Source organism: Moschus berezovskii, chromosome 1 (genome assembly GCF_049115385.1).
Source record: "Moschus berezovskii isolate FMDL1 chromosome 1, NW_MosBer_1.0, whole genome shotgun sequence".
Taxonomy (NCBI): Eukaryota; Metazoa; Chordata; class Mammalia; order Artiodactyla; family Moschidae; genus Moschus; species Moschus berezovskii.
Genome location: NC_142460.1, coordinates 94,832,514 through 94,844,581, shown reverse-complemented (window position 1 = coordinate 94,844,581; position 12,068 = coordinate 94,832,514). Strand labels below are relative to the sequence as shown.

At 36.5% G+C, this 12,068-nt stretch overlaps 1 protein-coding gene and 1 long non-coding RNA gene across 9 annotated transcripts in view; one reads left to right on the top strand and one right to left on the bottom strand.

The window, feature by feature from the left end:
• ATP13A3 (ATPase 13A3) overlaps positions 1 to 12,068 on the bottom strand; it is a 79,949-nt gene that overhangs the window by 10,720 nt on the left and 57,161 nt on the right. For all 7 annotated transcript variants that reach the window (XM_055407561.2, XM_055407551.2, XM_055407587.2 and 4 more), the window contains 3 exons: positions 11,130 to 11,317; positions 6,094 to 6,182; positions 988 to 1,068 (listed from right to left, as the gene is read on the bottom strand). In XM_055407561.2, the coding sequence (XP_055263536.1) occupies positions 988 to 1,068; positions 6,094 to 6,182; positions 11,130 to 11,317 (358 nt within the window). The remainder of the gene's footprint in view (positions 1 to 987; positions 1,069 to 6,093; positions 6,183 to 11,129; positions 11,318 to 12,068) is intronic.
• LOC148778774 (uncharacterized) overlaps positions 1 to 12,068 on the top strand; it is a 63,687-nt gene that overhangs the window by 16,483 nt on the left and 35,136 nt on the right. Inside the window, exons 4-5 of one of the 2 annotated variants that reach the window (XR_016037871.1) lie at positions 10,652 to 10,743; positions 11,500 to 11,740. This is a non-coding gene — a long non-coding RNA (uncharacterized LOC148778774). Of the gene's footprint in view, positions 1 to 10,651; positions 10,835 to 11,499; positions 11,741 to 12,068 lie in introns of both variants that reach the window. The other variant, XR_016037872.1, reaches the window with a different exon arrangement.

The window sequence follows — 12,068 nt, the reverse complement described above, 5'->3', positions numbered from 1 at the left end:
GTAAGCCCATGTGGCTCAACTACTGAAGCCTGCAGGTTTCTAGAACCTGTGCTTTGGAGCAAGAGAAGTGATCACAATCAGAAGCGCATGCACCACAACTAGACAAAGCCCACGTGCAACAATAAAGACCCAGCATGGCCACAAATAAATTTTTTTTTTTAAAAATCACAACTGTATCTCCTTCTTCACTTGATATACTTCTACTCTAAGAGTGAATTATAACAGTAGTACTGAGAAGAGACCAAATTTTATTAATAAGCAGCAAATGAGAACTTGCTATCTCCTTTTAGAAAAGCTGACCTAAAAGGCAATCCTAAAGAATAAATGGATGGTATACAATGGATCAAAGAGTACTTTAAGACCTCTTCCTTCTAGGGAAATTTAAAAGTAAATACCAAGGGAGAAGTTCCAGCAATTGAGTAAGTTTATAACAGTCATTTTATATTTTCAGTAAACTTTCTTACTATTCATGTTTACTATACTTCATGGAGACAGCCCTGTCCCTCTCCTCCCTTGAATGTGAGGCTTCACTGTACATCACAGGACTCAGGTGGTACCCTGAGCTCACAGCCTTGGTTTACCAGTTTATAGGCCACCAGAGCACCAATCTTCTCTCAATTACTAATTTTTGATTTCTAACTGCTTATTTATGACTGTACCTAAGTCATATCTCTCTTTTTTTTGGGCCACACTGCGTGGCTTGCAGGATCCTAGTTCCTTGACTAGGGATCAAACCTGTGTCCTCCACAGTAAAAGCGTGGAGTCCTAATCACTGGACCACTAGGGAATTCCCTCATATCTCTTAATATGACTATTATTAGCTCATAGAAAAAGTGTGAAGAGAAGGTTAAATGAATTTAACTAGAGTGAAATAAACTCTTTGTGGATCTCCATAATGTTACCTATCCTTTTCCTGTATTACCATTAAATCACCAAGAATCACAAAGTAGCAAGGTAGCCATCTGATTATGTGAAGTGCTTACTTACCTCTACTGCAATCGAAACAAAGGCATTGACAAGAACGATGATGAGCATAGTTATACGCCACTGATATGGTACACACACTATCTGTAAGACAAAAGTTAATACAGTATGTAGCTGATATAATAACATTATATCATAATTTCCAAATTTATTTAATTCCTCTTATATACCAAACACTTCCACATATACTATCTACTCAGTCCTCAACAACGCCACAAGGCAGATACTACATCCACTTTTCAGATGATAAAACGTAAAGTGAAGTAACTAAATGTTTAAAACATACATTAAACAGCTGAACTTGAGACAATTACTATTCAAATTCAAAAGCCCATACTCTACTAGATTATGAATTCTAACATGTCCCTGTTTTTTTTTTAAATCCCATCTTTAAACAATGAAGTAGACACTGATCTAACAATGAGGTAATACTCAAACTCTATACTGTTTAAAGCAAATTCATAAAAAAGAACTATCAGTTCAGTTCAGTCGCTCAGTCGTGTTTGACTGTTTGTGACCCCACGGACTGCAGCACACCAGGCTTCCCTATCCATCACTAACTCCAGGAGCTTGCTCAAACTCATGCCCATTGACTCGCTGATGCTATCCAACCATCTCACCCTCTGTCGTTCCCTTCTCCTCCTGCCTTCAATCTTTCCTACCATCAGGGTCTTTTACCAAGGAGTCAGTTCTTCACATCAGGTGGCCAAAATACTGGCACTTCAGCTTCAGCATCAGTCCTTCAAATGAATATTCAGGACTGATTTCCTTTAGGATTGACTGATTCAATCTCCTTCCTGTCCAAGGGACTCTCAAGAGTCTTCTTCAACACCACAGTTCAAAAGCATCAATTCTTCTGCACTCAGCTCTCTTTATGGTCTAACGCTGACATCCATACAGACTGCTGGAAAAACCACAGCTTTTACTAGACAGACCTTTGTCAGTAAAGTAGTGTCTGCTTTTTAACATGCTGTCTAGGTTTGTCATAGCTTTTCTTCCAAGGAGCAAGTGTCTTTTAATTTCATGGCTGCAGTCACCATCTGCAGTGATTTTGGAGCCCAAGAAAATAAAATCTCTCACTGTTTCCATTGTTTCCCTATCTATTTGCCATGAAGTGATGGGACCAAATGCCATGATCTTCGTTTTTTGAATACTGGGTTTTAAGCCATCTTTTTCACTCTCCTCTTTCACTTTCATCAAGAGGCTCTTTAATTCCTCTTCACTGTCTGACATAAGGGTGGTGTCATTTGCATACCTGAGGTTATGATATTTCTCCCTGCAATCTTGATTCCAGCTTATGCTTCATCCGGCCTGGAATTTCACATGATGTACTCTGCATGTAAGTTAAAAAAGCAGGGTGACAATATACAGCCTTGACATATTCCTTTCCTGATTTGGAACCAGTCTGTTGTTCCATGTCTGGTTCTAACTGTTGCTTCTTGACCCGCATACAGATTTCTCAGGAGACAGGTAAGGTGTTATGGTACTCCCATCTCTTTAAGAATTTTAAGGCTTTGGTGTTGTCAATAAAGCAGAAGTAGATGTTTTTCTAGAATTCTCTTGCTTTTTCTGTGCTCCAACAGATGTTGGCAATTTGACCTCTGGTTCCTCTCCCTTTTCTAAATCCAGCTTGAACATCTGGAAGTTCTTGTTTCATGTACTGTTGAAGCCTGGCTTGGAGAATTTTGAGCATTACTTTACTGGCATGTGAGATGACTGCAATTATGCGGTAGTTTGAACATTCTTTGGCATTGCCTTTCTTTGGGACTGGAATGAAAACTGATCTTTTCCAGTCCTGTGGCCACTGCTGAGTTTTTCAAATTTGCTGGCATATTGACTGCAGCACTTTCACAGTATCATCTTTTAAGGTCTGAAATAGCTCAACTGGAATTCCATCACCTCCACTAGCTTTGTTTGTAGTGATACTTCCTGAGGCCCACTTGACATCACATTCCAGGATGTTGGCTCTAGGTGAGTGATCACACCATCGTGGTTATCTCGATCATCAACATCTTTTTTGTATAGTTCTTCTGTGTATTCTTGCTACCTCTTCTTAATATCTTCTGCTTCTGTTAGGTCCATACCATTTCTGTCTTTTATTGTGCCCATCTTTGCATGAAATGTTCCCTGGGTATCTCCAATTTTCTTGAAGAGATCTCTAGTCTTTTCCATTCTATTGCTTTCCTCTATCTCTGCATTGATCGTTGAGAAAGGCTTTCTTATCTTTCCTTGCTATTGTTTGGAACTCTGCACTCAGATAGATGTATCTTTCCTTTTCTCTTTTCCCTTTCACTTCTCTTCTTTTCTCAGCTATTTGTAAGGCCTCCTCAGACAATCGTTTTGTCTTTTTGCATTTCTTTTTCTTGTGGATGGTTTTGACCACTGCCTCCTGTACAGTGGCATGAACCTCTGTCCATAGTTTTTCAGGCAGTGTATCAGATCTAATCCCTTGAATCTATTTGTCACTTCCACTGTATAATCATAAGGGATTTGATTTAGGTCATAGCTGAATGGTCTAGTGGTTTTCACCACTTTCTTCAATTTAGGTCTGAATTTGGCAATAAGTTCACAATCTGAGCCGTAGTCAGCTCCCCGTCTTGTTTTTGCTGACTGTATAGAGCTTCTCCATAATTAGTTAAAGAATATAATCAATCTGATTTCGGTATTGACCAACATGTGATGTCCATGTGTAGAGTTGTCTCTTGTGTAGAGGGTATCTGCAATGACCAGTCTGTTCTCTTGGCAAAACTCTGTTAGCCTTTGCCCTACTTCATTTTGTACTCCGAGGCCAGACTTGTCTGTTACTCCAGGTATCTCTTGACTTCCTTCTTCTGCATTCTAGTTCCCTATGATAAAAAGGACATCTTTTTTGGGGGTTAGTTCTAGAAGGTCTTGTATGTCTTCAAAGAACCATTTAACTTCAGTTTCTTCAGCATGAGTGGTCAGGGCATGGACTTGGATTACTCTGATACTAAATTGTTTGCCTTGGAAATGAACAGAGATCATTCAGTCATTTTTGAGATTGCACTAAATACTGCATTTTGGACTCTTTCGTTGACTATGAGGGCTACTCCAATTCTTCTGAGGGATTCTTGCCTACAATAGTAGATATAATGGTCAAATGATTTAAATTCACCCATTCCGGTCCATTTTAGTTCACTGATTCCTAAAAATGTCGATGTTCACTCTTGCATCTCCTGTTTAACCACTTCCAATTTACCTTGATTCATGGACCTAACATTCTAGGTTCCTATGCAATATTGTTCCTTTACAGCATCGGATTTTACTTCCATCACCAGTCACATCCACATCCGGACGTTGTGTTTGCCTTGGCTCCATCTCTTCATTCTTTCTGGAGCTATTTTTCCACTCTTCTCCAGGAGCATACTGGGCACCTACCGACCTGGGGTGTTCATCTTTCAGTATCATATCTTTTTGCCTTTTCATACTGTTCATGGGGTTGTCAAGGCAAGAATACTGAAGTGGTTTGCCATTCCCTCTCCAGTGGACCACGTTTTGTCAGTAAGACTATAAACTGCCAAATTCTCCAGAGTCCATTAATACAATGTTTATAAAAATTCAGATTCTAGATATTCTTGCTATCTTTTGACCAAGAAATTCTACTACTGACATTAACTTCTAAATATGTCTTTCTTAATTAAGTATGCAAGAATCTGCAAATAGAGCACTGTTTATAATAGCAAAACAGTAGAGACAACATAATATCCATTAAAGGAATTAGTTAAAATATAGAAAAGTCAATGAAATAAAGCTCATCCATAAAGTTCATTTAAGTTTTATATCCAAACGTGTCAATAACATCAAGAAAAGAAAACTAAGTCTGATTTCACTCATGCAACCTAAAGCAAAAACCCTGAAGAAAATCGTAATAAACTAAATTGGGCAGATATAAAAAAGAATGCATCATGACCAAACTGGTGTTATTCTACAAATGCAGTACTGGTTCAACATTTGAATATCAGTCAACTGTAATTCACCACATTCTCCTAGGAGAAACACTATGTGTTTCAGCTCTCATTTCAACAGCTATAGAACAAGCATTAGATAAAATTAAATACTTATGTCACCAACACCATAGAAGTAAGCTTCCTCAACCTGGTAAAATGTATATACCAGAAACCTACAGCCCATAATATATCCAATGGTGAAATACTAGGAACGCTCCCCATAGAGGTAAGGACATTACTATCACACCAACATTCATGTTGTTAACAGACATGAAAAATACACAGAAGACATAAGGATTGAAATGTGAGAAACAAAAAAAAGTCACTATTTATAGATGATAAGTGTCTAAAACAAAATCCCAGAGAATCTAAACATCCAAGAATAAAATCTGACAAAGGTGATAGATGTGAGATAAATGTCCAAATAACTGCACTGATTCACCAGCATAAAAGGATCACACGATGTAATTTTAAACAGATACGTATCAGAGGAACAAACCCCGTTAATACTATAGGAATAAATCTAATAAAAACTTGTATAAAAGCCTTTAGAGAAAAAGATATTCTGAAGAAGTAAGAGAGAGCCTCCACCTCAATTTTTGATAAACCCAGTGTAATTCTAATAAAAAATCCAAAAGGGCTTTTCCTGATACTTGACAAACTACACTTAAAATTTATATGGAGGAGGAAAAGCTCAGGAACAGCCAAAAAGATCATGATGAACAACAATGTGAGGCGAGGATATGGATCCTACCCAACCATGTATCAAAATTACTTATAAAGTCACATGACATCTTTATACCCATTAGATAAATGTTGGCAATGATGTGGAACAAAAGCTCTCATACAGTGGTACAAACACTTTGAAAAACAACTGGGACTTTAGAAAGCTGAAGAGGGCATGCTCAAAATTATACTGAACTGGAACACACCAGAAGAAAGAAACACAGCTTAGTCTCTTCCCGCAGTAACATAAGAGCAACAGAGGGGGATAAATCTTAAGCCCTAGCAATCACCCAGCACTCTCACCTGCTGTGTAATAATAATGTGTCATCTTCCCCTACTATCTTATTAACCACTGCTATCCCAGATCCTATCACTTTTCAGACAACCAGTAATAACTGATGTGCTTAAGCCTTACCTGAAGAACCTGGTCAATAGAGTCAACTGGATGCAACATGATGAATAATATGAAAGCATACAACATAATCACAGACACAACAAAAAAATCTGGAAAAGAAAGTAAAACAATTAAATTAGGGAGTTCCTTTAAGTAAAAATGCATATAATAACAACTGGTATAGTGTCAATCCTAAATTTGATTTGAATACTTCTATTTAGGTGGATGAAGTATATAAAATGTGTGTTATATGATATTTCCTAGAATATGACAGATCATACAGGCCCAAAGAATTTATTTATGTAATGTGAAAATAATCAGCATTTATTAAAAAAAATAAGGGATGGGCCTTTATGAACATTTATTTATACTTATCACAGATAGTCATTTTATAAGATAATCAAGCCAATCTATAATTCACAAACAGGAGACCAGACTGTTTACAGCAAAATGAGATTATCATTTAAAACTATATGCAAAGACAATTATTGTTGACTGTAAAAATGCTGATAATATTTATCATCAGTTATTAGTTATACTCCTAAATAGAGGCATTCTAAGTTGAATGTAAGTATATTTCTATATCTATGCTTACATTTCTATACTCTATACTTAAGTGAATCCCACTTTTTCATTAATTTCCTCCATGAAAATATTTCCACAGAAAACACTAGCCAAAACCCAGGAACTGCTTGATCTGCTACTTTAAGTGTGGGCTAACCCTGCTGCTTGCTGCTGTAGGCAGAGATGGTAAATTCCACCCATCAGCACTCTGTGTCACTTTCCTAACTCAAAAACAAACAACTCTCTGCTCATGACAGTTTTGTTAACTGTACATACATACTATCACATGCACATAAAAGCACACCCTTAAATAAATAAATAAATAAATCTTCAAGGAGGAAAAAAAAAAAGCACACCCTTATGTAACAAGCTATGAGGGGGGCTCAGAGATAATCTCAATTATATTGACAGATTCCAACTTTTTCTCCTCTGTTTTTCCTTGGTCTGGAATATTTATAAGTTCCTATTTGAGGTCAGCTTCAAACTCAAACTTTACTATGACCCTATATAATCAAAACCTTATTGTGAAGCCTTCAGATTGAGTGAAGAAGTTTAATATCCTACTTACAGACTGTAAATGGGGGGGGGGTGTTTCAATATTTTCAAATGTGGGAGACATTTGTAAATATGAAATCTGTTACTATGTCAATTGAAAACTATAGGCCAACTGTTATTATTCTATAGAAACAATACTGTTTTATACATATATTTGTTGCTGTATATATATAAATATATATTTATTGTTCTAGCAGCTTAGGCCATGACTGAGGCGACTTAGCAGCAGCAGCACCAGCTTAGGCTGAAAGTTGTGTTAACATTCATGCCATAAGTGAGGAATCTTTTCACTACGAGCCTCTGACCAACAGGGTAAAAAATTTGGAACCCATTTAAGATAAAAGAAGGAATTTTTTCTAGATTTTTTTTTACCAAACTTCTACTAAATTGCGATCAGGAAATAGAACATTCTATTCAATAAATGTAGCAACAAAAGTAATACATGTTACACAGCCATTCAAATATTTAAAGAAAAAGTGTTTGGAAAGTTGCGAGCTGGGAGTACATGAACATACACAAAACACACAAAGACTAAATCAGAAAGAAGACCGGAAGAAAAAAAGGTCCAAATATAAATGCCAGAGAGAGACACAGACAGAAAATGTTTTGTTTCAATGAAGTAACAGCCTATATTGAATGTTTTCCAAATCCTACTGCATTTTTACAATGATAAGCAAAAACAGATTTTCAATCTAGTTCTCACATATTACCAGAAGAAAAAAAAATTCTTTTTTTACTCAAGCTGAAAAACTTCTTACATCTACCTCAACAATATTCTCAAATTCTCATCTGTCTTTCTCCTATGACGACTACTTTTGATCACACCTCTAAAAATCTGCCAACATTTCCATCTGAAGGAGAAAATAAATAATTGAATCCTTCCTTTGTTTAGCCAGGGGAGAAAAATAGGCACTGTTCAAAGGAATTTGACAAGGGTGGTAGATGGCTGGCAGATCTGTATAATAACCAAAATGGAAAAATGAATAAGAATTTCAACCAAGCATGGAAAAATCAGCTGTTCATTTTGTAGAGGTATGAGTTTCTAGGAGACTGTGCTCTCAGCTCCTGGAATCTCCTGACACAGTCTGATTCCTTAGTAAATCCTACAAAGTGCAAGGAATACTCTTCACCAGAAGACAGCTATCAAACTCTGTATTGGTGGTGATCGGTAGCTGAGAGAATATTCCACAAGTTAAAGGTTTAGATTCTGTTTCAGATACTGCCACAAAGCTATGTGAACATCAGCAAGTCATTCAAAGTTAAAATTTTATCTATAAAATGGGGATATGGTGAGGTTCCTATAGGAAAGAGTAGATTTATTATTCCTAAGTCCCAGCCTTGGCGTCACAGAATTGTTCTTAATACCAGTTCCTTTTGATGGAATATGGCATCAAAATAAGGCACCATAAAGGATTTCCTTCATATTTACCTTAGTAAGTAACTCAAAAAATAAAAACCTATACAGAGTAAATAGCTCCAAAATACTTTTCTATGGCTCTGACATATACCTCTTGCTCCTTCTTCAAAAATACCAACCAGAATAGTCTGACCTATAACCACAAATTTCAAGTCTTTTTATTCCTAATCCTTCCTTCCTTACCCAGTTACTTGTCTTTAAAAGGCCACCTTATCCTTCAGAGCCTCTAGGTATCTGCTCCAACCAATTCAGGCAAGGGAAATACACACAGGCCTGAAGAGGAGAGACACTGGCAAGTCAGTAATAATGCCTTCAAAAACTGAAAAAGAACCTGGATTTCACAAGCAGTAAATTATAGGGATCAAATTTTTCAAAGTATAGCAAAAATTGAAGCCAGATCCCAAGAAATCACATCTAGTTAAGAGAGTGTGTTAGAACTATATTCACGTGATCTTGGTCCTTGAAATGACAGCATAGTCAAACATGAAAATATAACTAGGCTAACATCAAAAACAGGTAACCAGACTGAAATTAGGTTTGACTTAGAATCAAACTGAACCACTAGAAGTGAGCAAAAAACTCTATAAAGCCTTACATGCCTAAGATTGAGGTTAATTCTTGAAAAAAACCACCTCAGGACAGACTGAATATATTATACTGTTTTGATATCGAGAACAGCAAGTAGCAGGCCCCAGTGAAGACCTGTTTTCTGTATCCTAGAAAAGGAAAGGCTAATGTCCACTCTAGGAAAGGCGTAACCTTTCCCCTACTCTTCTCCATCTGTATTTACACTTTACATTGTATATCACTTTATACAGTAATACTTTATTTCTGTCATTTCTTACTTTCTTCTCTACTTTTCTTTCTTTACTTACCAGTATCAACTACATTCCAAGATCAGGGGACTTCAATCACAGACAGACAGACAAGATGTGAAAATCAGCAAAGTATGTATTAGTATATGTTGACTTTCCTGTTTCTATTACATTTTCCAGGAGGCATGTTTTATGACAGTATGCACTTCCATAACTACTGACAGAAACGTACAAGCTGCTAATAGTAAGGACAGAGGTTTTGTGTCTACATTTCTACTAAAATATCATTTTTAACATACATAAAAAAAAAAAAGTACGGCCATCAACAATTGAGTTTATTTAAATCAATTTGAAGTTAAATGGGAATACAAAATATTTAAGCCTTTAATTTTTTTTGAAGTTTCCCATAATAATATAAAAGATGCATTTGAATATAGGCATCTAATATCTAATAGGGTGGACTTACTTAGATCTCTAAAATGAACTTTCCTGGTGTGACTGTCTTGCTTATTACCAACTAGTTTTGCTCTTTGATAGATGTTTTAGTTGCCCTTGGGCATGCTCAGTATTTCCTTGAAATTTTAAGATACCCAACTAAAGATAAAATATATCAACCTTAAGTTTGACAAGTTCATCTTATAATAATGTAACTTTAGTTATGAAGTTCTCTTAAAAAGTACAATGATAAACCTTCTATGTAAGCCCTTTTGTCCCCAATGGTTTTAATATGATTTTCAGTAATACAGTCTTCATTTGTTAGATAAGAAATATCAGCTCATTTTTTAAGGAAAAAAGTAAAAACAAATTTCAATTATTATTGGCATTTAACTTTTTGAACAGTCTTGCCTGCTTAAAATATAAAGTAATAAAACCTGCCATACGAACCAGAGAGTAAAGACTAAATAAGACAATGCATGTGAATATGCTTTGTAAACGCTACATGAGGCAGAGATGTGCACAGTAATCCCTCCTATGAGACACCAAAAGCTGCGACCCAACACTGCGCCAGCCAGAACACTGGGACTTCCTTACAGCAAGAGAATAGCTACTATTCACCCCAAGATACTGCAAAAGTCTAAAGTCCTATCCAAAAAAAAAAAATTAACGTTGTTTGGTATATTAATTACTGCAGTTTCAATTTCTTAAAACCAGCAACTTACATAAGGTGAATGATCTTCTTCCCCCCAAAAACCCTAACTGTGATCAATCAAAATGCTGTCTCTTACAGCCACAGGCAAACAAGTTTTCATAGGCACAAGCCTCCATTCTACTGGCCCCTTCTGCGGCAGATGCAAAGGTGACAGAAATGGAGAACTCCAGGTGAATACTGGCTGAAACGGTGTCAAAAATGAGAAAAGAGCTGGTACTGTGCAGACCACCCAGAAGGAAAGTATAATACCCACTGTTCCAAGTGAGGAGCCTCTGTTCTTGCTTCTAATTCTAACTTTCCAATGGGCTGTAAAAATAAAAGTTGGAGCCAGAGGAATAGGATGTGAAAACCAGGAATGTTTAGAACTGCTGACTTTAATTTTAAACCTAGGGTGGCAGCTATCATGAGAATAAAACAAGACCATAAACATCTAAATCACTAGGTTCATTCTATTTGTGAAAATCTATTTATTTTGAAAGGACAGTTTTAACTTTAATCCTGCATTACTTTTGAAGAAGGGAAGCAAGATGGAAATCACAGTTAATGCCAGACTTACAATTCTTGTAGCAAGGTTGCCTGAAGGGTTTTCCTTTTGAAAAGGCAATTGCCACTATGAGGTACTGAAAACTGGAGATAAAAAATACTGTGGTATTTTCATAATTTTCTATGTTATGTTTATCTGGATTGGTTTCATCATTCAAATGTGAAGAATTCCCATCTAGGCTTCCTGTTGTATTAAAAGCACTACAACACACACAAAAAAAACCCTTGTATTAGTAAACACAGTATCTATGTCCCAAAGGAAACCAATGTTTCTTTCTAGTCACATTCCAGTCAATTTTAAAAAATTAGAAGAAAGAAACTTCATTAATTAATAAGCCCCTCTTATTTTTAATAAACCCTTTCCCCACTCTTTTAATTTGCAGAGTCCTTCTAGCATGGGGCTTCCCCAGTGGCGCTAGTGGTGAAGAATCCACCAGCCAATGCAGGAGAAGCAGGTTTGATCCCTGGGTTAGGAAGATCCTCTTGAGGATAAAGTCGCAACCCACTCCAATATTCTTGCCTGGAGAATCCCATGGACAGAGAGCTTGGCCGGCTACAGTCCACAGGGTCCCAAAGAGCTGGACACAACTGAGTGACTGAGCATGCACTTTCAGCATAGTAAAGGTAAAGAGACTTTATGTTTACCTATGTGTAATTAATTTAAAAAATGTTGTAATTTGTGAACTGGAAAACATTCAGCTCATAAACAAATAAAAGATCCACTTAGTACTTTTACTCAAATTTTTTAAGTTTCAAAATGTCATTTCCCAAAGTGAGGATAAAGAAGTTAGACACATAGATACTCTTGAGTTTAGAAGAGACCCTAGTAATTAATTTCACTTTTCTCATTTACACATAAGGAAAGCAAGGTTCAGTAGCAATTTAAGAAACTGGTCTATCTGGGTCATGATTATCAGGACCTGGCCTGACCATCTTCCTATAGATAAAGTCA